General features: G+C 37.2%; 1 protein-coding gene across 14 annotated transcripts in view; it reads left to right on the forward strand.

Moving 5' to 3' along the window:
- Positions 1–23,782, forward strand: part of CASK (peripheral plasma membrane protein CASK) — a 471,051-nt gene that overhangs the window by 212,338 nt on the left and 234,931 nt on the right. For 11 of the 14 annotated variants that reach the window (XM_067762338.1, XM_067762339.1, XM_067762340.1 and 8 more), the window contains 8 exons: positions 2,743–2,869; positions 3,077–3,154; positions 3,427–3,608; positions 3,692–3,867; positions 5,894–6,016; positions 6,091–6,238; positions 6,316–6,494; positions 6,570–6,731. In XM_067762338.1, coding sequence (XP_067618439.1) covers positions 2,743–2,869; positions 3,077–3,154; positions 3,427–3,608; positions 3,692–3,867; positions 5,894–6,016; positions 6,091–6,238; positions 6,316–6,494; positions 6,570–6,731 — 1,175 coding nt within the window. The remainder of the gene's footprint in view (positions 1–2,742; positions 2,870–3,076; positions 3,155–3,426; positions 3,609–3,691; positions 3,868–5,893; positions 6,017–6,090; positions 6,239–6,315; positions 6,495–6,569; positions 6,732–23,782) is intronic. The other 3 variants (XM_067762343.1, XM_067762345.1, XM_067762347.1) reach the window with 1 other exon arrangement.

Genomic DNA, 23,782 nt, shown 5'->3' on the forward strand with positions numbered 1-23,782 from the left:
ACACGTATTATTATTCCTTTCGTCTTTATTCGCCTTTAGTTGTCGTTGAACAAGCAGAGTAGCAACATCGGGTGAGGCTATTGTTTATTTGCGCATTTGCGAAAAGATGTTTTGCAAACAAACGCTCATGCGCAGAATGTTTTAATGGTGTAATGTTAACAATTTATTTTGTTTAAATTTTTCCTTAGACTCAAGCAATAAAGTAGTATATATATGGCATATTTACGAATTACTTGTTGTGTGTTAACAAACACGCGTGCGTATGTCCTACCTCATTAATTTTTCATCAACCAAGCCACTACCAATAAGATGATTTTAGTTTTACTCACACAGCCACAGTTTTGATTTTGGGGACCCCGGTGCTAAACGACAGCAACATATCATTTAACTATTGCTTTCAACTTCCTCTTTGACATAACGTTAAACACGAACGAAAATGATAGAGAATACCATTGCTAGACGAGCTATTGTTTCAATACAGAATAATGCCATTAGACAAGAAAACGCAAAATAGCAAAACATAAATTAGTGAAAATTTCACCTCCAAAGCAAAGAGATATTCGAATGGGACTCTTCATGTTTCTGCGTCAAACTATTCAATGAATGCCAGATTGCATATCGAAATATGGCTACACTGAAAGAAATGGTGCTAGTAAAATCAACAAATCGGTTCTGTTGTTCTTTACTTAACGCAGATTCGGTGAAATTGATCGAATTATGGTTAACTCGACCGAGTTCTTTGTCAAGCGAACAAATTAGTTTAGTCATTTCAACAGAAGATAAATTCTCGCTCTTAAGTTAACAAAATTTTGTAAAATTGAAGATTCCTAATCAATCTAACTGATTTTTCTGTTAACACAACTGATCTTACAGGTCATTTCAACGGCGATCAACTGTCAATATATGAGCAAGTTTCAAACAGAATTTTACGCTCACAGCGATCTTTACTTTGTACTCATGACGATGGTGCCAGTTGTTAAAAAAAACACCAAAATAAGAAAACCATCAAATCGAAAAAACAAAAAGTTATGAGATACCGGGACATCTATTTATCGGGTACAATTTTGCAACTTCTCGTCCAAGCGAAATGCAAAATTGCGCCCTCTTGTTGCAAAAGTTTTGCTTGAACGAAGAGGATTTTTACAAAGTTAGTAACATTTTATTCAAATTTTTACGAATTTTCACTCACCCGAACGAATCTAATAAGATAATAAAAAACATCCTTTTTAATGTTGTTGTTTCCGACAAAATAAAAGTTTGAGTTGTTTTGGAATCGTTTAAACTTAAAGTGTTACGAAAACTAAACTTGCCGAATTACATGTAAAGTTACTCCACTGGTGAATTACCTTCCTGTGATTTGATTCTTTACTTTTCTATAACTTACAAGTTCTCTTTTTAAAATGTTACGTGAAACATTTATACTACAAGTTTTGTTCGAAACAATCAAGCGCGGCAACTACATGCGAGAGAAGAAATTGAGAATGAGCTGAGCTGCAACTGAAAGAATTGAGAATCAGTTTTGTGACTACTATTTTCATTTCTATATTCATATGTATGTATGTATATGTAGCAAGCATGCGTATTTATGTATTCACATATTTACATATTTATATGGCGGCCGCCGTGGCTATAATCAAATACCTGGTGTGGTGCGATGGTAGCGTGCTCCGCCTACTGCACCGAAGACTCTGGGTTCACACCCCGGGAAAAGCAACATCAAAATTTTAGAAATAAGGTTTTTCAATTAGAAGACAATTTTTCTAAGCGGGGTCGCCCTTCGGCAGTGTTTGGGAAGCACTCAGAGTGCATTTCTGCCATGAAATGCTCTCAGTGAAAACTCATATGCCTTGCAGATGCCATTCGGAGTCGGCATAAAACAAGTAGGTCGCGTCCGGCCAATTTGTAAGAAAAATTAAAAAGGAGCACGACGCAAATTGGAAGAGAAGTTCAGCCTAAAATCTCTTCGGAGGCTATCGCGCCTTATTTATATGGTAACATAGGTACTTTCATACAAAGCTGTCGCAACAACTTTTTTTGTTCATTTGACTACTAAAACGGTCAATTACAAATCAATAATTTGTGCGTAGTTGATTCAACATCTTGTTGCGATGGATTTTTCTTTCAGTGTATAGATTATTTCGCTCTGCTTCCGCAAATTCCAAACACTTAATTTTTCTGTAAAGGATTAGCCCATAGAAATTAAAAAAAAAACCTTCAAGCGATAAGAACACTATGAGTAAAGCGAAGTACAAAGTTTAGATAGATTCACGATTAACGCACGTGGTAGGATGGGTAAAGGGGCAGGGCTGGGTATAGGTATAGGGATAAGGGAATGAAAAGATAAGTTTAGAAAAATACACAACCACATAAAAATGAAGAGGGAGGGGTAGAAATAAGGAATTGTTTTAACAGCGTCTACAATGTGAACAGATGCCACAATATGAAAAAGACATATCTTTGAAATTTTTTTAAAATTCAATTCAAGAAAATAATTGGAAAGGATAACATCTGCCTGGTCTACTAGTACTTTTATGTATTCTTATATATTGTGTAGGGCATTAGGTTGTAATAGCGATTGCTAGATATAAATTATATACATATTTACTCCTACATATTCCTCTGTAACTTTTTCTCCCACTTTACTTTGTCTTTTCCAAATCTTTTTTTTTGTTTTTATTCAAATAATATTTATTGTGTACGCCCGTTTGTACATTTGGATGCGAACCTATTTAATATAATTAGAACAAAATATGCTCATTGCAGACTTAAAGCGTGAAGCGACAATATGCCACATGCTGAAACATCCGCATATAGTCGAGTTACTGGAGACCTATAGCTCAGAGGGAATGCTCTACATGGTGTTTGAATTGTATGTATATGTGACACGCTAATTGACTATTACAGATATTTACATACATTAACATCTGCACATACATATCTGCATACATAGTACAGTTACACTTTTTTTCGAAAATTTTACACTTGAATTTATAAAATGCTATTTTAATTTGATTGTTTTTGCCTTTGTGCGTACTTTTTTCTCTTTTATTTTTTATTTCTATATTGTATTTTCTAGTATGGAAGGTTCAGATCTATGCTTTGAAGTTGTGCGTCGTGCTGTGGCAGGTTTTGTGTACAGCGAAGCTGTAGCATGGTTAGTATAATTAAGAAAGCTTGTCATAAATATATGCAAATGTACATATATAACTACATGCATTCCATACATACATACATATATCGCCCCAATGATTAACCCCATCCTCCTATATTCATGACATACCTCCTTCTCAAATAGTACGCACCTATGCACACATATTCCATACCCATATACGTAACTACATAGATACTTAATATATGTGACACGTGCTAATAAAATATCTATGTATGTGTGTTAAAAAAAAACAACAACAAAAAACCTTCCCAAAGTCATTACATGCGTCAAATTTTGGAGGCTTTACGTTACTGCCACGAGAACGATATTTTACATAGAGATGTGAGACCGGCTTGTGCATTGTTAGCAACAGTAGATAATTCAGCGCCAGTGAAATTGGGCGGATTCGGTTCGGCTGTACAATTGCCGGGTGGCAGAGAGACTATCGAGACGCACGGTGCGTAGAAATTTAATTCTAAACAAAACTTAATAGCTAATATAATTTGTATTTAATTTTGGTAATTTTTTTTTCTTTTCCAGGTCGCGTTGGTTGCCCGCATTACATGGCGCCCGAGGTGGTGACGCGTCGCTTATATGGCAAAGGCTGTGATGTTTGGGGTGCAGGTGTAATGCTGCATGTACTTTTATCTGGTCGCCTACCGTTCCTGGGTTCGGGTATAAGACTGCAAAATTCTATAGCGCGTGGCCGTATTTCGGTAGGTATTGGCGTTGCGCGAAAATATGAGGGGTCATCTAAAGATAACGATATTCTGCTATTTTCAGTACACACAGAATAAAGTGCCCTCTTATTGCTAAGGTATCCAATAATCAAATAAAAAAGGAAACCGAAACAGTCATACCTCTGCTTGCAAACATTTTTTGTTGTGGATGCAGGTCACAAAACGCGTCGCAAAGTTCTCCTGGTCTGTTTGAAAATTTGGAGATTTCTATTCAAATTATGACGCGTTTCTGCTCGGTGGCTAATTTCTCGGCTCCGAACCCAATTGGTTAGCAAACGATTCTTTGAATATTGCCATAAGAGATTCCTGTAAACTCCGCTATGTGGCTGACTCTTTGATCGGCTACAATAGAATTTCATCAACTTTTTTCACCCATACTGTAAAGGCACTTGGAGGGACGCCTTTCACATTGCTTGTATGCTGTCAATGTGTTATCCGCCTTAAACTCTTTAATATAGCGTAGAACTAGGGAGTATAGTCACCCCACTAGGTCGCTGTGTACGTATTTCGTAGAAATTTTTTTCAAGAAGAGGTATTTGAAGCAGCTCTGATTTCATCTTTTCCTCTTCGATGCCCACGTCTCGGCAATTCGTATTGAAATTAACATACCACTCGGGAATCGTGGGCTATTTAAGCGATGTAAGCAATTAGATGACAAATTATTTTTATTTTTTTCCTAAGATAATCCGGAAATAATTAGGAAATAGCGCCGAGGTGGTCGAGAGATCACCCGAAAATCACGAATCACGAATGTATCCCAAAAACAGAAATCCCGAAATAATTCGAAAATAGCCCTATACTAATATCTTAAACAGTGTTCAAATGAAATTATCCTGTAAACAGACCCGATATAATCCATTGATATTTAAGAAGTTATCCCGTAATGTTCGCAAAGTGATGCTGAAAACAATCCACGAATTATAAAAAAATATCCCAACATTATTCGAAAACAATACCGGAACGAAAGTGAAATCAATCCCTAAATTATGGATCTTTAAATTGTCGAAAGTGATCCTGAAAACGTTAAAAACGATCGAGTATATAGTGCCTCATGCATTAGAAGCGAGTGTTTGTTCAGACTTAAGTTAGTGAGTAAATGCTGGATATTTTGTTCCTGTAGCAGAAACATATAAGCCACCTTTTAAGGTAAAAAAATCGGGTCTGACGCTTGCTTGCTATGCACGAGACCCATAGGGATCGAGGTTCCGAAATTATCCTGAAGTGATCCCAAAAACCCAAATCACGAAGTAATTCCAAAAAGGGCGCATAATTAGCTCCTGCATGGTGTTAAAACTACACGGCCTGGCGGTGTCTCAATCCCCCATCGGGCCAGGTATGCCTGTCGTAAGAGGCGACTAAAATGCCAAATCGATTCAAGCGTTGTGTAGCGCAACACTTTCAAGGTGTTGCTAGCGCAAAACATAGCTTGTCCAACCCAATTCTAAACCTCACCTACCCGTGGCCTTTGGGGAGTGTCCTTATAGCTATAACAACAACAACGGTGTCTCAATGAGAGGCGGATGACACTTTAGACCTTGATCTCTATGACCTACATATGTACCAAATATCGTTGATCTAGGTGGAGGAAGACAGAGCGGGGTGTGCTATTGCTCACATTTTTTAACAGGTGATTAGGCCTTGATTTAAAAAAAAATGTTCCCAGGGAGAAAATGGTGGCACTGCCCAAATTACCAAAATTACTAAGATCCACCACTTAAAAAAAGAAGCAGTTTGTGAGTCCTCCTGGGTTGTATTCGAAATCTTGTCAAAATCCGTCTAGCCATGCTGGCGTGATTGCATCAGATAGCTTAATAAAGTGTAACTGTTCTACACAATAGCTCCACAGCTGAATTTACTAAATACGACTCACATTTAATGCCTGTCCCTGAATTGTGATCTCAAAGTAATCTTTTATATCACTGTCATGGATGGAACCCATGTCTAATAGTATTTCTTTAATTAAGAATGAGTTCGAAAAATATAATTCTACAATGTTTTCCAGTTTGAGGCTCCGGAATGGAAATCAATTTCTGCAACCGCTAAGGATTTGGTTATGAAAATGTTATCAGCGAACCCACTGCACCGGCCGTCAATAACGGAAGTGTTAGAGCACCCTTGGATGCGGGTAATATTTTTTTTTATTTTTATTACAAAAAAATCTGTCAAGCATCTCTTAACTAACAATAACTTTGTTCTTAGGATCGCGACAAACTGCAACGTCAACATTTGGCAGATACCGTAGAGGAATTGAAACGTTATAATGCGCGTCGTAAACTGAAAGGTGCTGTGCAAGCGATTGCAGGAGGCACAACATTGGACCCCCTTTTCGGCACGGACACTGACTCAAGTAATACATCGAAACCAGCAAACATACATATATATTTGCTTGATTTGTAAAACTGTATTTTGTTTTTATTACTGTAGTGCCCGTTGCGTCTGCTTCGGATATGTTGAATGAATGGGCCGATGAGGAAGCTGGCATTGAAGCCGTTCAACGCATATTGGACTGCCTAGATGATATTTATGCGCTGCAAGATTCAAATGTCGATCCAGACGTATTACGTGAAATGTTGCGCGATGGACGTTTTCATCAGTTTTTGCAGGTATGCGTTTACACTTTCCATGTGTGCATACCGAGTAAAATTCTAAGCTCTTTGGTTTTTATATATTTTAAACAGCTCTTTGATCGAATAAGTTCAACTGTGGTGTCACCATCTCGTGCGCCACCAGGCGATGCTGTCGCACGGTGTCGAGAAGTTATCGAATCTGTGTCTTCAGTTGGTGGTAATAAGTATTTGAAAGATGAACTTATGCAAGTTTTAGCTACACCACATTTACAGGTATGTTAAAAGTTTTATATAATTAACAATATAGATCACATCCATATTGAAATAGAAACGTATTACAAAAAGGTGATATTTAATGGCAAGAATCTGGTATGTAGGCATATTGATTAAGAGTAGTACATACATAAGCAACTACTTAATACAAAATATTTTAAAATATCTCATCGTCAAACTTCTTTTATGTACGTATATAATTTCGGTACAAGTACAAAACCGTGACTAATGCCTGGCTTAACCTAAAGTTAAATTTGGCTAGAGTTTAACGTTGCCACTTTGTTCGATAACATAAAATTAGCTGCTCACCTCAGCTTAAACGGCCGAAGTGGCAGGGTTAAACTCTAGACAACAACAACTGGAGTTTAAACTCGCACTGAAAACCCCGACCTAAGATTGATTGTAAAATTTTTTTAAAATGTTTGTAATCCGAATTTTGCGTTTATTTTCAATTCAAAAAATTAAAATATTATTTAGGCTGGGTGCGAGTTCGCCTAAATTTTAGGTAATATTCCACTGGAACTTTCCAGCACTGCAATAATTTAGGAAAAAGCTGTCAAAACTGTGCGAGTTGATTTGAAAACCTAAATTGTTTATTTCTGCTAAGAAAATAATAACAATACGGGAAATTTGGTATTTTTGATGCGTTTTCACGCTTAAAAAGAACAGAGGTCAATTAGGGTCCGCGGTAAGTACCTATCCCAAGATAGCAGTTCAAGAAAATGCAGTGGCTCCGTTTTATAAGACTTTTTTTCGAACATAGTGGAGCGCGTGCACAATAACCTTTTCCACAATCTCGAATTCAATACTGTGATCTTGGTACGCCTCCAATAACTTCTTTAGGCCAATTAGCGCACTTGGCTGCCAAATATGTTCAGATTGCGGTGCATATTTGATCAATATTCTTGTTTTTGAAATTTGACATTTGAATTTAGGTTGAAAAGTATGCTCAGAAAAAATCTAAATTTTTATTTTGCACTGCCTTACCAACAGTTTCCAGTGATTTAGGTTTTTTATCTATTTAGGTAGAAATTTAGGTCAACTCGCACACAGCCTTAGTTTTGAAAGTAATTGAAGAATCGACTGGGAAGTTATTCCATAAAATAAAATTGCCTGAGTTTTGTTCAATTTTTTCAGCATCTAGAATAATAGGAATAAATAAGTCCTTTTAAAATCGAAGCAACTACTCAAAACTCTTGCAGAAAGCAAGCTTGAAAAACCTCTTAAATCCAAGCTGAACTTGTTGTAAACGAAGTATCTACGGCGTATCTGCTTCTTTCCAATCCTGTCTCTGTAGGCAGCCCCCATCATCATCGTCATTAACTGGCCTTAGCGACTTTGAACGTTTCGTAATAAGTCACGCTATCTCTGTTTCGTGAAAGCTGACGCCAATTGAGAGCACCGAGAGAGGTTGATTTCTAAGCTGATATTGTTTTCGCTGTTAATGCTAGTTCCCAAGTAGACGAAATCCTTCAGTCTCGAGTTTATGTTGTTGTTGTTGTTGTTGCAGTAATGCTTTGCCGTATTCAATAGGTGTGACTACTCACAAGTTGTCGTCAATATCCCCTAACGGAAGTCCGAGGGAACTTGCAGTTTCAACGGGGGTGGACCCGAGAGGAAGGAGTTTAAGAGGCGTTGGTCCCACAATGCAATTTAAAAGAAATGTCATGTGAGGACACGTTACAAGCAGGACATAGATTATGTATGTTGGGGTTGATTCGGGATAGGTAAGAGTTTAACCTATTTCAGTATCCAGATCGAAGTTGAGCTGGAGTGACGCGCGTCTCCCTGAGGAGGTTGCTTCCCTCTACTGTGAGTTTAGGGTGTTTGAATTTAAGAACGGGGTTCGCGGGGTAATTCCTGGTATAGAGATCCGACGTCTTTTTGTGAATATCTCTGAGAACTTTCTTATGCTTTTTCTACATACGCCTGAGTTCTCAAGTATTCCTCATAATACTGGCGGGGATCAGGTGTCTGTTGGGATGCCCTGGGTATTCAACAGAAACTGTTTGATCAGCATTTCATTTCTCTCCCTTATGGGGACTACTCTCGTCTCACTGTGTAGATTGTGTTCTGACAGGCCTGCAGTTTCTTCAAGTGTCTATCCCTTAGGCTCGGTGACCATATTGGGGACGCGCAGCTTTGTAAGTGGTAATGCGCGTTACTTTATCTTGACTCCAAATGCTGGTAGCAAGAGATTTTAGGAATTTGTTACGGCTCTGAATTTAATTACTATTGCGGATGTATGCTAGCCAAAATGAAGATTCTGATTGAACGTCACACCCAGTATTTTTGGATTTAAGACAGTCGGTAGCGTAATGCCATCGACGTGAATGTTCAATATGTCCCCTTCCCACGGCATCCAGTTCTACGTACCGAAGCGTCTCAGGGCCTTTCCCCACCAAAGGCTGTAATTTCATTGTAACTGCCAGTAAGGCAGGAATACTCTGTATAAAAAAGATAAACGAAATGCTGTTCAATATTCAGAAACCTGGGCAATCTAACAGACATTTGGTTAGAGGCCCTGCCTTCCCAGGAACATAAGGGGTCATTTCAGCCGGCACTACGAAGATATAAGACACACAAGAAATCAGCCATTTGATTCAGAAGAGCATAAAAAGGCCATCAGAATCATCTACAGAGTCGGCAAAGCATTATTCGGATAAATGCCCGGTAAGCCCTGTTCTCAATAAAATATACCCGCATTTCGCAGTTGTGGAAAGCAGACTTCCCAGGGAAACGTGCGTTGCTGTGGCACAACCTTTATCTGAATACAGTAACAGTTTAAACTCTTACTTTTACACTACTTATACAGAGAACTCAGTTTATGTCACATAACATCATTTATTCAAGAACCAACACCTCTAACACAAATGTGACTTTGGGGTTGGGCCCGTTGAAAATGATAGTTTCCTTTGACATCAGTTAGAGAATATCGATGAGTGATCGCACCTTTTGGTTGGGGCGAAGCACTGCTGCTAGAAGAAAAATAAGAAGAAGAGAAAGGCGTGGTTTATTGAACGCGGCGAATTGCTGTTACTTCAGCAACTACCAAATATGTTAATCTTTTTCACACAGCTCGAAAACCTTGGATAGTAAAAATCGTATTAAATTCCACGAAATAAAATGCATAAAGCAGGAAAACTACAAGGATTTAGCTCGTTTTCTTAATAACATTTAAAAATGTATGAAGTTAGCAAGTTTTCATATTGCATTAAGATACGGTACTAGTTTTAATTCTGTCCCCTCGCAGTGCTTTCAACTGACACTTGAAACATTGTGGTGTCCTGCGAAATGGCAATCTCTCTCCTTTGCAGACCTTTTGAAAGCGTTTTTAACTTTGTTCAAATAATTTAAATACATATACATAGCTCAGACTTTAGTTCTGCTGGTACAAGTGTGCCTACCAACTGTACTGGACCGATTAGTACCAGTTCGGAAGTAGTCATTTCACCTATAGTGCGAAGCTGCCGTTTTGGTGACTGTCTCCCATTTGTCCTGCAGGATGTGTACTTATATGCTAAAGTTAAATTGTTTCGTATCCATTATGAAATTGTATGCTTGTAAGTTTATTACAAGATTACTAATTATAATTGTTATGATTTCTCTGGCAAACTATGTTTTCCAATTTTTTTGTTAATCCAAATCATTGAAATAATTTCAAGTTACATTCGTTTACGCTCTTAAATTTGTAATATACTAAAATGAGTAAAATATGTGCCTTTCTTTTCAACGAACGTATACAATTATGTTGTGTAAATGTTGTATATGTACATATGTGCATTAGACCGATTAAAAAAAGCCTGTAAATCAAGTCGTGAAGTTCGATGTATAAACACAGGTATACGTCTAGGAGACTAATGTTTTTAAGTTAACTTGAGCTCACCCAGGGACTGAAGTTAAACCACAACAGAGGTAACTTTACCCGAAACTTTACCCGGCTTCTACTCGGTAACAACCGATACCGATAAGTAATCGTTTTATTATCGGTTTATTATTTGGCGAATTATTGTCATCGAGTTTTCGATTTGGTTTCTTATCGGCTTGTTATCGAAGGGTTACACATGTGTGCCCGATTTTATATTGAAGTATTATAGTAATAACAAACCGGTAAGTCGTCGTTAACAAAATAATATAATGCCGATGAAAAATTCGTTAAATTACGATAAGAACTCTATACTTATTCGATAGCAAATCTGTAACATATCGATAAGTTCTCAATAATTAGTCGATAATAATTGACAAAAAATTAAAAACTTTTCGATATTACTCCGATGAGAAATTGGTTACAATCCGATAACAAATCGATAACATATGTAAAATTTTTTTATGGTAAATTCAAATTTTTTCATGGTAAATTCAAATTTTTTCAATACTAAATTTTTTCATACTAGTGTGAAGGCAGATGCCTTTAACCACTCAGCTATATGAATAGCCCGCTGCACCCTTTGCAATTGATCTCTAAGTATTGCCTTTTTGTTGCTATTCCCTTACAAGAAGTGAAATTCAGAAACATGTCCTAGTAACCATCGCCGTTTGTAAACTTTGAAATTTTTCTCTTATAGCAATAACAAAAACAATTGTATAAAGCAATATGAGCATGTCTCGCTAATTAAATACAGATATTAATTTAATTTACATTAATTTAATTTATTTTAACTTAATTTAATTTAATTCATGAAAATTTATTTTTATTTAATTCAATTTAATTTCATTTTATTTTATTTAATTTGTTTTTATTTTACTTTATTTAATTTTGCTTTACTTTATTTTATGTTTTTTATCTTTGTTTACTTTATTTACTTTTTATTAATTTTTTTTTTATTTTCTATATTTAGTTTAACTTAATTTATTTCATAAAATTTTTTAAATAATTTTTTTAAATTGTTCTATTCTTTGTTTAGATACACTAATATATTTGACGTAAATCTAACTAAATAATGTACAAAGATTTTAGAATCAAAAAAATCCAAAAATGAAACAAATTTCAAATTAAATCTGAATCACGTGCTTTGTTTTTGTTAACACTTCATTTCTAACAAAACAGCAGTGCATACATCTCTTCGAGCACTTGCATGTTCAAAAAATGTTTATATACTCAGAGCTTTGAATTTATATGTAGTTGACCTGCTCTCCTTCATCCACTATGTGATTTCGCTTACATCAACTCTACCACGTTTCGTTTTCTCATATTACGCTACAGTGTAGTGAGAACCTGTACGCTCTCATTCTTTATTACTCCATACAGCATACCAATGCCACATACTACGTCCACGCTTACCCATTCTCTAATACTCCATACAGTAGATATACCAATATTGCACACTACGCCTGCATTTACATTGCACATATATCCCTACATACACCATACCACTTACAAAGACTACGCTTATACTGACGCTTACACTTACACCTTGCATTACATTCAGGATTCCCCCATACCATGAGCAAAGCTGTTTAGCCATCAAAGTATGCATTGCTTACTTCAAGGTTGGCGAGTTTTATCTTAGTAGCTTCTTTTTACCAGCCTCATCTGCGTAAGTCAAATCCTGGTACTATTACGAATGCATAATTCCTTTTATTTAACAGCGAACCTCTGTGGACTCCTGCTTCTCGCGGAAGCAGGGTGTGTGATAACCTAAAAAGGTCCATATCCATATATTGTTTGTGAGTTAGTGGGATTATTTCCTTGAACGTTAGTTCTCGAGCGTACGGGATCTACATATATCTGGCAAACGTATATGAATATCGATAGCACTCTTCAAAATTTGCGACAACTTTCTGTATCGTCATAATGATAAAAATCGATAACTTTTCAAAAGAAAATATTTCAAGGAAAAAAACAATACATTTTTTATAGCCTGTCTAATGTACCTACATACATGTATGCTTTTCTTAATCGTAGTTATCCTTATACATTTTTAGCACATTGTTGCTATACTTACTCCAATTTCTTAAACTTTGCAGTAACATACAAAAACCATTAATTTGGCCATTACCAAAAACCAGCATATTGCCAAACAGGAAACCATAGATGTATGTACGTATGTAGTTCTTTGCGGCTCTATATAATATACCTTTGCCATAGCTGCTGTGGGTAACGTCTTCAGGCAAGTTTACAACTTTGTGGATAATATTTGCGCAACAATATGCTGTGTGAAAAACTGTTAAATTCGGTTCAGTAGAAGCTACCCTGATAGCGAGGGGTTGGGAGCACGCGGGTAGTAGTAAGATCGCTGTGTTACCATATAAGATGACAATGAGATGAATTATATTTATTCAAAGAATTTTTCAATAGCAACGATATAGGTTCGCATAAGGCGTATTCAGTCAACTTATCCATGTGGCTTCTTAATATAGGCTATGGGAACTCCAGTTTTCTTACCAACATCTACTTTATCCGAGGCAGGACTGACTATTTATGGTGTGACGTCAACTACCCGTATGTAAGATTCAAAGCCGTAATTGCCTTTAGAGAGGAATACGGGGTAGCGAGTCATAAAGGGCACTGGATCAGTTGAAAGGTGGGACGAAGTTTGCTGAGCTACTAGATCATTGTGATTATAGATCGTTGTTACGTCTTTCGAGCGTAAGACGCCCCGATTAAGGAATCGATACTGTTAGAAAATTTAGCATATATCACACATATCCAAGCAGCTATTAAAGCCCATCGGACTTAACTTGCAAATAATTATAGCATTACTGTGTGGGTTTGTGTGGAAAGTGGAGAGCTGTAGGCAGTTCGGAAAACCGTTGGCCACTTGTTGTCTGCTCCTGATATTATCTCTTCCAGGTTAGCGAGATCTTTCTAACGAGTTTATTGCTTTTGCCAGAAAGAGGCTAAAGTATTTCGATTTCTTTCTGGTTACTCAGCTCTCTGAAGGATTTAGCTGACTGCCGAATATAAATTAGGTGTACTAATTGACATTACTTTCAACGCCAATGTAGGTGTTGTTTTAAGAGCGCCGCTGTTACCTACCAGCACTATCCGTTGTACTGACATTAACATTTTCGTCATATTCGCTATGTTCAGTGCGTTTCACCAGGTCATTACCTCACAGAGCTGGGTCGGATTGACAAAATAAATAAAAAATAGTAAACACTTGGCGCAATTTATCTGCGAGGAGATTTAGGCCGAGCCTCCCTTTCAATTTGCTTCGTGCTCCTTTTTCATTTTCTCTCTAAATTGGCAGGATGAAACCTACATTTCAAAGGCAATTGAGGCCTTTCTAGCCCTATCCTTCTCATTGGGCCTCGAGAAAAGTTTCCTGTCAGAAAATACCAATGAGACTCTTCCAATCGAGGAAGTCCCAAATGCGGGGCTTTATATCCACTCCTAAAAAGAACCAGTTCCGTTCTGCCAGCCACCGTGCACAGATAGCTTTACAAAACATCGTGTAAGGTGCCAAGAATTGAACAGGATTGCCAGGTCATTTGCACAGGCAACCACTTCCGCGGCAGCTCCGTTGTATAGAAGTAAGCCAACGACATTGTTAGACGCCCTCTATAGGCCGAAAAAAGCATCCAGAAAAAATTCCTTCTACTCAAGGAAACCCTCTATTTGTTTTTCAATCGAATTTATCTACCGTTACAACAGCCCATCTGCGATTGCGGCAGTAACCCGGAGGCATCCTACCCGTATCCGGCAGGCACTCCAGCGTTTTTAGAAAAAAGACGAAAGACTGTTTGGTGTGAGATTCTTAGGTGATACGTTAGAGCGCCTAGCGGTTTTTCTAGTGAAGGTATCGAGGCCAGTTTAGGGCACTTAGTGAACATGATTTTCTTAAAAATTGCACCATCTAGAACATTTCCATCCCGTCCTGGAGACTTGTATGGCTTGAATTCATTAGAATCCCACACAACCCCTCTTTCTTGGAGAGCGATGATAAACATTTCTACATAGCCAACAATCCTCGGGAGCATAGGGTGAGGTTCCTGCGCAACAAAGACATTAGAAAATTGAAAGCCCATCAGAAGCTTCAGTGCTTCCTCGCTACCCATCGCTCAGACACTATTCACATCCCTAATACTGCAAGGGCGGGGTGACTTTCTAAATTTTCCCCAAGCTAGAAAGACAAGTATAAGTATGATTTAAGTAAGCGGAAAAATTGCAAACTGTTTTGTTGAGGCCTCCTAATGTGTATATGTACGCATGTCTGTATATGCAGTCTACACCTTAAAATGGACAAAAAACGGTAGAGATGCTACTGCTACATTGCTGGTAGCCTGCTATGTAGCCTTGCCAACCTGGGGCCTTCAAAGAAATTTTTGGAGTTTTTACTGCAGTCACAAATATTGTCGAGTTCTTGCCACTGTTGTCTACTTAAATTACGGCTAACATGCACCACTAACATAGTTCAATGTGCAACTGAGTGCGGAGCATCCTGTGCGCCAGTTTTTCTAGTAAGTTTTCCGTGATTTTTCCACTGAAGTAAACTCATATTCATAAATTTGCATCATAGCAGGCAACATAAGAAGTAAGAAAGCAGGATGTAAAGAAATGAAACAAGATACAGATTCAAAATATCAAATTTAAGCAAAGCATACTCTGTGTAAAATTAGTGGTATAATTCCTAGATACGGTAGGAGAAACGGATGTGAAAATAATATGATGCGAAAGGATTGAAGTATTTCATTTTCGCATAGGCCTTGGCTTGTGTAGTGAGATTGCTGCTGAAGTGAGCATTTGTTTGCATGTGCGAGAGTGAGCTTATGCGGAGATTCAATTATTTATTTGCTTTAGTAGATGCCAAGCAGTGTACCAAAAAACTTGTTAAGTAACTAGTCCGAAAACGACCAAACTTGTACCAAAATTTCAGAGGCTTTGCTAATACTAGACTTGCTAGTTCCCTAATCAGACCTCTCACTACGTGAGTCCAGTACAAATTCAGTGTGCCCAGCGGTGCTTTAATTATTTCAACTAACCTTAATGGAGCTTAGCGGCCGCTGTTTTAGAGAGTTCGCTAAAAAAGGTTAGTCCCTCAGGTGTAGATTAGCAACACTCCGTATATTGTGTCTTTAACACTTTATCAGCGGCAGTTCTTGGGCGCAGGCCCAACATACATTAAACAATTATTCTTCAACCTTTGGAACATTTATAGTTCTCAAGTGGATATCCAACATCATTATCTACTTATTTGCTAACCTTTGAGAAAATGATAGTTCTCAAGTTAATATCCAACACCATTCTTTATTTATTCTCCAACCTTTGAGAAAGTTTTATATCTCAAGTTGGTATCCAACATCATTATGTACTTATTCTCCAATCTATGTGGAAATGATTATCTACTTATTCTCCAAATTTTGAGACAATAATCGTTCTAAGTTGATATCCAACATCATTCTTCAATTCTTCTCCAACCTTTGAGAAAATTTTAGTTCTCAAGTTGATGTCTAACATTATTCTCCACTTACTCTCCAACCTCTGAGAAATTTGTAGCTCTCAAATTCATATCTAACGTCATTTCCTCATATTCTTCAAACACGGAGAAATTTTTCATTCTCAAGTTGATAACCTACATTCTTCTCCTGCTATTCTCCAACCTTTAAGTAATTTGAAGTTATCGGGGTGATATACAACAACGTTTTTACTTATTCTCCAACCTTTGAGACATTTTTGGTTGATACCAAACATCATTCTCCACTTGTTCTGCGACTGAAGAGATATTTTAAGAAATACAAAGTTTTCGAGGTTCAGGTTGTTGAAAAACAATAGATTGAAATTTATAATGAACAGAAATAAATTCTAAACAGAAAACCGATAAAAGACCAATTGTATTATTATTAACACTTTTTTTAATAGCACTAGAATTTTTGGTCAAATTTGAACTAGTCTGAAATGGGTATGTTTCTCTCCGAAATATGACATTCGACACCAAGTAGAAAGTCTTCATGTTAAAATTATCAGTTGTTTATATCGTAAAGAAACAGTTGGATGACGAGCTTGGTATTCATACTAGTTCTGAGCTAGCTTAAAATTCGTTGGCTTCTTTGCAGGGAGGTAAAGAGCAGTGCGATGTCACATGCATATGTATGTGTTCTTGTTGTTTGCTGGTTGCCATTGCGTTGCATGTGCGCATGTTAAACTTTACGCTCTTGTTGCAATTTTTGTTTTTTGTTGGCTGTTGTTGTTTGCTGCATATCAGACGGCAGTATTGTATTACGATATTTTGTGCTGTGCTTGTATACCATGAATCTCACACTCATACATACGCTAACATATAAGCGGAAGGTCCTGGATGCTGAGTGCAAATATGCGTGTGTGTGCGTGTATGCGTTAACATCTCTTTTACTACGTTCAGTACGACATACCAAACTTTCTGGCTTGTATTGGCGTTGTTTTTTTCACGTAGAATATGTTATATTATTGCATTAATTTATAGCTGTAATATTTGTGAGGTCCGAGTTAATACTTCGAAGAATCGAAAGAGAGTTGCAAAACTTTATGGGCCACAAAACTGTTTTCAGGTGAAAAAAAAAAAAACGTTTACAACGGCGAGCAACAATTCGATCCGAAAACAGCGCCGAAACTATCTCGAAGGCAGTACCGAAAGTGAGTCTGAAACAAATCAGAAATTATCTTGAAATTGACCCAAAAAAATGACCCCACTGCTCATTTTTTCAAAGGAGCTTAGACCTCGTTTTTTGTCAACCAGATATCTATATAATATAATTGTTATTGGGCAAATAGACTTAAGAGACCCGTTTGGAAAACTGTTCCTTGGATGGTGCGGAACTGCCTTTTTTATGTGCCCCATGAACTTAATATCATTGGCCAAGACCAATTTGAGTACATGAAGTTATAACGATGAGCCTGGTACCCCTTCCCCCTTCCCTTGTTCAAAAAGTATATGTAGATCTACCCTTGTGTCAAATTTTATTCAAATGATCCAGCCGTTCTGGCGTGATTGAGTCACAAAGACGATTCAAAAGTAGCTGTTCACCTTCTTTACAAAAAAAGCCTCTAAATTCTTCCAAACTTCAAATACATGGTCAACTTGATTGAGTCAGAAAAGCAATCATGTCAGATGCTTAATGCTTCGCTGGATTGGGTATATTAAGCAAATAAACAATAAAGGCTCTGGGCGAGAAAGTTTTTCTATCATCACAGTAGGGGTGGCTCCCACTGAAATATGTGTGAGACTAAGGCCGAGGAGAGCTTGATCTCCCTTGGTATTCAGTATAAACGTCGGTTTCTGAGAAGCAGGGATGACTGAAGCTTTTAATTAGTGAGGAATATAAGGATGGATTTGATATAAGGTGGATTTAATTTACGCATCTGACCCATATCAGAAATAACAACCCAGATGTTAGCCAACGAAAATCTAAAAAACGGGTTTTCAAAAAAGGCATTGTACAAATACAATAACAAATGCTTTCACATTGTGCTGTTCTGAAATAGCAACCTATCTCTTCTTTCGGTTCTGGCTCACTCTGTGTCAGTAAAAGATTTAAAAGTTCGCTGTTTCAGAACTCATTGCCAGATATTTATCAGGAACATCCCGATAATGCACACCATTAAGGTACTAGATCGACCATCATGGGCAAGATATCATATGGTTACGTCGGCAGTTAGAGAAACGTCTGATATAGGGGTTGTCCGGGCCGGAATTCGAGGTAAGGTAATCTTGTCATTAGTAGACGAAGTGAGCTAAATCAATTTCGGTATCGCAACTGGTTTCACAGAGAGTTGGAAAAACGCCCGAATAAATCGATAGTTATGAGCCGGAAAGGTAATGCATGAAAAAGGCTACGATGTACTTAATGGTAGGTCAAATTAAGTTCAAACACTATAACGATAGGTTCTTCAATGTATACTCTAGAGAAAAATATAGTAATGACTTAAAAAAGCTGATAGTAGTTAACTATTTTACGGGCATACCCAGTCAAATATAAAACACTTAGCTAAGAAACTAGATGTCGAGTCATGCAACGTTGCCATGGAATTAACTAGCACTTACTACTTTTTGGTTGTCATGTCAAGAAGGAGTAAGCAACTCATTTTTTTTCTGCCATCACCAGAGAAAAAAAGGCGTGAGTACCAAGTACTCGTGAAGCCCGATTTGTAAACATACAGGTTGAACTACTAATCGGTTTGTTATCGGCCAGTTACCCACGGGTTACGAATGTGTTACCCGTTTTCTATTAAAACTATAGGTACCTGTTTCACAACAAACCGGTAAGTCGGCCTCAGTAAATCGATAACACGCCAATAGCATCGGCACCACTCAGATAAGAAATCGATGACCTGCTGATAATAAATGAGTAACTCCGATAAAAAACCGATAACTCATTAAAAACCATAACGATAGATTTTCGATAACAAATCTATAACTTTTCGATAACAATCAGTAACACTCCGATGATAAATTAAGAAAAAATCCATATGTCGATGACCAATCGATAAATTTATGATAAATTGGTAGCACTATGATGACAAGTTGATAAATTTTCGATAGTGAATCGATATATTTTTGATAACGAAATTGGTAATACCTTTCGATAATAAATCTATAACTTTTCGATACGACGACCATCATCCCCTTCACCAAAAGAAGGGTCCTACCAGCCCTGCGAGCAAAAACAATTGATGGCGTAGCACTAGAATATGGAACCATTTTTAATTACTTGGGGGTCATCTTTGACACCAAGCTCGTCTGGAAACAACACCTCGACTCCATTAAAACTAGGGCCACGAAATCCTTCATGGTATGTAAACGTCTAGCAGACAAATTATGGGGCTGTAGCCCGCATGTACTAAGATGGATGTATACCATATAGTAAAACCTATGATATCATATGGCTCGATAGCGACGACTAGGCAAGCACTGTCAAAACTTCAGCGACTGGCATGTGTGTGCATCACGATCTAACCCCGCTACATATATCGATAGAGCAATAAGCCAAGCGAACTCTCCTGAATATCGCCAAGGCGAGTTCGGGCAAAGGTAAAGTCATATCGTCCCGAAGCATGGAGGAATTGAGAGAGAAGATCCCAATCTCTCAACTCCCGAGGTATGTGAGGATATCAGATACTTTTTGTGAAAAAGTATAGAGTAGAATTGGGAGACAAGGGTACATGGAAGGAAAGCAGAAATGAGAGCATTCAGCAGCTATATAAAATAGTACCGTACACCGATGGCTCGAATACGCCAGAGAAGATAACCTAAGAATCCTAACAGCTATTCTTACAGGACACTGTAGACTGAACAGCCACATCCAGAAGCTGGGCATACTATCGAACAACACATGCCGATTTTGTGATCGATCAGCGGAGACAGCTGATCATATCCTCCTGGAGTGTGACAAAATTTCAAGACGCAGGGCTAAGTTTATGGGCTCACCATGGCCAGAGCATTCTCACATTAAATCCTTCAAGCCAGGTGAACTGCTAGGGTTCATCAGAGATGCCGGCTTGGATGAGGGGCTGTGCGGAAGCTGAGGGCACAAAAGACCAATGGTCGCAGTGCGATCCTCAATTAATTATCTATCTGTCTATCTTTCGATAAGAAAATGGTAGCACTCCGATAAGAAATCGATATATTTTTCCAATAACACCATAAATTTTGGATAGAAGGCGATACATTTTTGATAAGTAATCGAGATTTTTCGATAACAAAGCAATAACTTTTAGAAAGCAAACCTATAAAAAATTGGTAAAACTTCGATAACAAATCGATTACTTCTTCATAAATATCTGATAATTTTTCGATAGTAAATCGATATCTTTTCGCTAACAAACCGATTACTCGTGGATAAAAAGTCAATTTTTTTTGTTGTCTATAGAATATTTATAACACCTCGATAACAAATCTTAAATTTTAAGAGAACCAAACAAATTCTGTTCACTATGTTTTTAATAAAGTAGAACTGAGTTTTGCGAAAACATTAAAACTTGCACTTCTTACATAATTTTCTACGTTTATGTTTAGAGGCCGTAATATTAGCATAGAACGTAATCGAACACGCAAGTGCTGAACTTATTGATGCCTCTTTCTTTGAAAGCTGCACCACGCATTCCTACAACACCCTTAACTAAGTGAGAGTAAAGCTGCATATAATGGGCCTATGTCGCTTCTATGCGTATGCTGTCACCGTTGCCAGTATCCTCGTCATCATCAGAGCCTTCGTAAGAGATTCGTGCATTGCATGTAAAAATGTACACTTTTGTGGTATTTGTATGAGTAAATCTGAAAGCCTTGCATATAAATGTATCACATGGTTGTGAACGACCCCTCGATATATATTTTTTTGCTCTTTCTTTTTTATTATTATTGTTTTCATTGCAGTGGCCGTTGTTTTGGTTGCGCTTAGCTTCAACTGCTACCACGCTTCTGGTGGCTGCATCTCCTAATTTAAAGTAACAAATCTAAATCATTTAGTTTATGCTCAATTCGCTTGGGGGGCACACTTTGCAACATGTAGCATTAGCGCGATTTAGGCATATTTTTCCACTCCGCCTAATCTGTTCACCTCATACCCGCACAAAGACACATGCTCGCTCGTATAGGCTTTTTTTTTGTTTGTTGGTTTTTACATTTCTTCATAGTTTCAGTTGCAATGTAGGAGCCATAGACGGAGCTGGAGCGCATTGGTGTCAGCAGAGCAACAGTAAAAACATTGGTATGCGAACGGTCGAGCAAGCGTGTGAACGTACAAGCGAGCGCGCGCGGTTTTTGGCTTCTTTGATTTACCTTCACACTGTATTAGCCAAATTCTTTCGAAGGCGTTTGTTGAGTTCTATGAGCTTCCGCCATATTATCCCAAAACGTAAAGCAAAAACAAGATGCTTAAAATGGTGTTCAAGTATTTTGACGACGGTAAACGGATACCTAACCCGGATCTAGGCAGTTTGGGTTTTGATTTATTTGACAGACGTTAAGTCACGTGGAAATATAAAACGGCTCATTAATGATATTTATGCAGCGCAAAGGTTGTGTGTACTGAGAGACAAAAACAAAAAGGTTGCGGTGTGTGTCCTTCGTTTTCCATTTTGTAGTGTTTGTAAAATTGTGTGCTCATAAAAAGCATATTGACAAATCGCACAGCTGCACTGTTTCAGCGTACAACACTCAACGCCTACCTTAAGTCCATGCCAACAGATGAAATAGGAGGCTGTGTGCGTGTGACCACGACCAGTAACTGTTACATTGTGGACAAGTGTGATTTGTGGCTCTGTGGCTTCTTCGGCTCTTTTGTCCCTTCCGGCTCTGTGGCAATGACTGTGTTGTGTTTTCGTTGGTACACTGGTGTTGTGCGTCTGGCTTATTTGAGCATATGTTTACGTCTCGTTAATTCAGAAATTATGTTAAATTTAACCTCGGTCTAAATGATTTTGTGCGGGAAATTTGTGTTTTCATGAAAATTAAATTTGCGAATAAATCAAAGCGAAAATAATATTAAAATATAATTTTAGTCAAAATGCGTAACTAGTTTATGAACAAAATAACAAATTAATATAATAGTGTCAGAAATAAAAAAACACGTAATGAAATAAAAAAAAAATATTAGTCTACGTTAGACGTGAAAATATTTAAATAAAAGGCTGCCCCTACACAGTTGAAAATTTTGGTTTAAATCTTAAACTTTCTGGTCTACATATATGACCAAACTTTTTTAGCTTTTTAATGCAGACCTTGCAAGGTTTAAAGGAAACGAGCTCATATGACTGCTTTTGAATTGACACATTTTGTTTTAAATTTTCAGAAAATTTCCATTTTTCAAACTTCTAGCATCAAATTTAAACTCAAATAAATATATTAGAAATTGTGTTTACGCTCTCATAGCTTATAATATTAATCAAAAAAGTTTGAACTAACGGTACGGGTAAAACTTTTTGGTTTTAATTTTAAACTTTTCATCGAAAATTATATTTTTCAAGTGTCTGGACAAAAATTAAAATCAAGATATCTTAAAATTTCTAAAGCTATTTAGTGGTTTTAAAAGTAGTATTAAAAAAATTAAAAACAGCAGAAAACTTTGCTAGGTTTAAAAAATAACCTAAAATTTTTGACTGTACTCTTCCGCAAAATTTATTACACATTTTTCTTTTCGTGTTTTTATTTATTTATTAATTTTCTTTTGCTGTTTTGTAAACCTTTCATGATTATAAAACTGTATATTTAGTTTGTCATGAATCTCAAAATTGTAAGTGGCATAGGAGTTGAGATAGGCCCACCAATAAGTATTGTAACGAATTTAGGGAAACTTCACTTATTTTACACCTCCTACTAACACCTCCAAGAACTGCACCTAACAGAATAAAATTTAAGTCGGTGGTCGAGGCCCTATGCTCCAATAGGAGTTGAGGAAGATGATGATGATGATGATGACTAACTTTCGTATCGCTAAATCTTAATATATAAAAAACACGTGTCACAACATTTTCGGCCGCGATGGACTCCTAAACTGCTGAAGGGATTTTGAATTTGGTTTTGCACCCCGTGTGTAGTTTGATCTAACTTGAAACATAGGATAGGTTATATCTCAATTTATTGTCGCAATATTGTTTTATTGCAAATTTTTTTTATTTGTTTATACGTAATAGTAAAATGTTACGTATACGCAGTGGCGCACCTCTTTTCAGTTGGTATGGATATGTTTGTGCACGTGCTTATTTAACTTTACATACATATATAGGGGGGCTCGGGGTTTATGAGGGGGCCCGCGTTTTGAGGTACTAAGACATTTTTTTAATTCAGGAGAGTCTTTGGTTGTTCCATGTGCAATTTTTAAGCCGAATTTCAAAAGTAACGAATATCTGCATTTCGTTTTAATATAGTGAAGTGTGAATATATATATATATATTAAAAGAAAGGCTAAAATGTGTGTTAGTTGGTCGCCGGTGCTTGAAGAGATGCGTCGGTCGATTTTGTTCAAATATACCTATTTACATACATACGTCCTGAAATTTGGTATATAAATTTGCCTATATTAGTAATATTAGTATTTACGATCCTTTTTTCCGGAAAGTAGACCAGAGACGGACTGGGACTGAGACTCGGAGTGGGACTGGGACTGGGACTGGAACAAAATACATACCACCCTCTGGG

Source organism: Eurosta solidaginis, chromosome 1 (assembly GCF_040869045.1).
Source record: "Eurosta solidaginis isolate ZX-2024a chromosome 1, ASM4086904v1, whole genome shotgun sequence".
Classification (NCBI taxonomy): domain Eukaryota; kingdom Metazoa; phylum Arthropoda; class Insecta; order Diptera; family Tephritidae; genus Eurosta; species Eurosta solidaginis.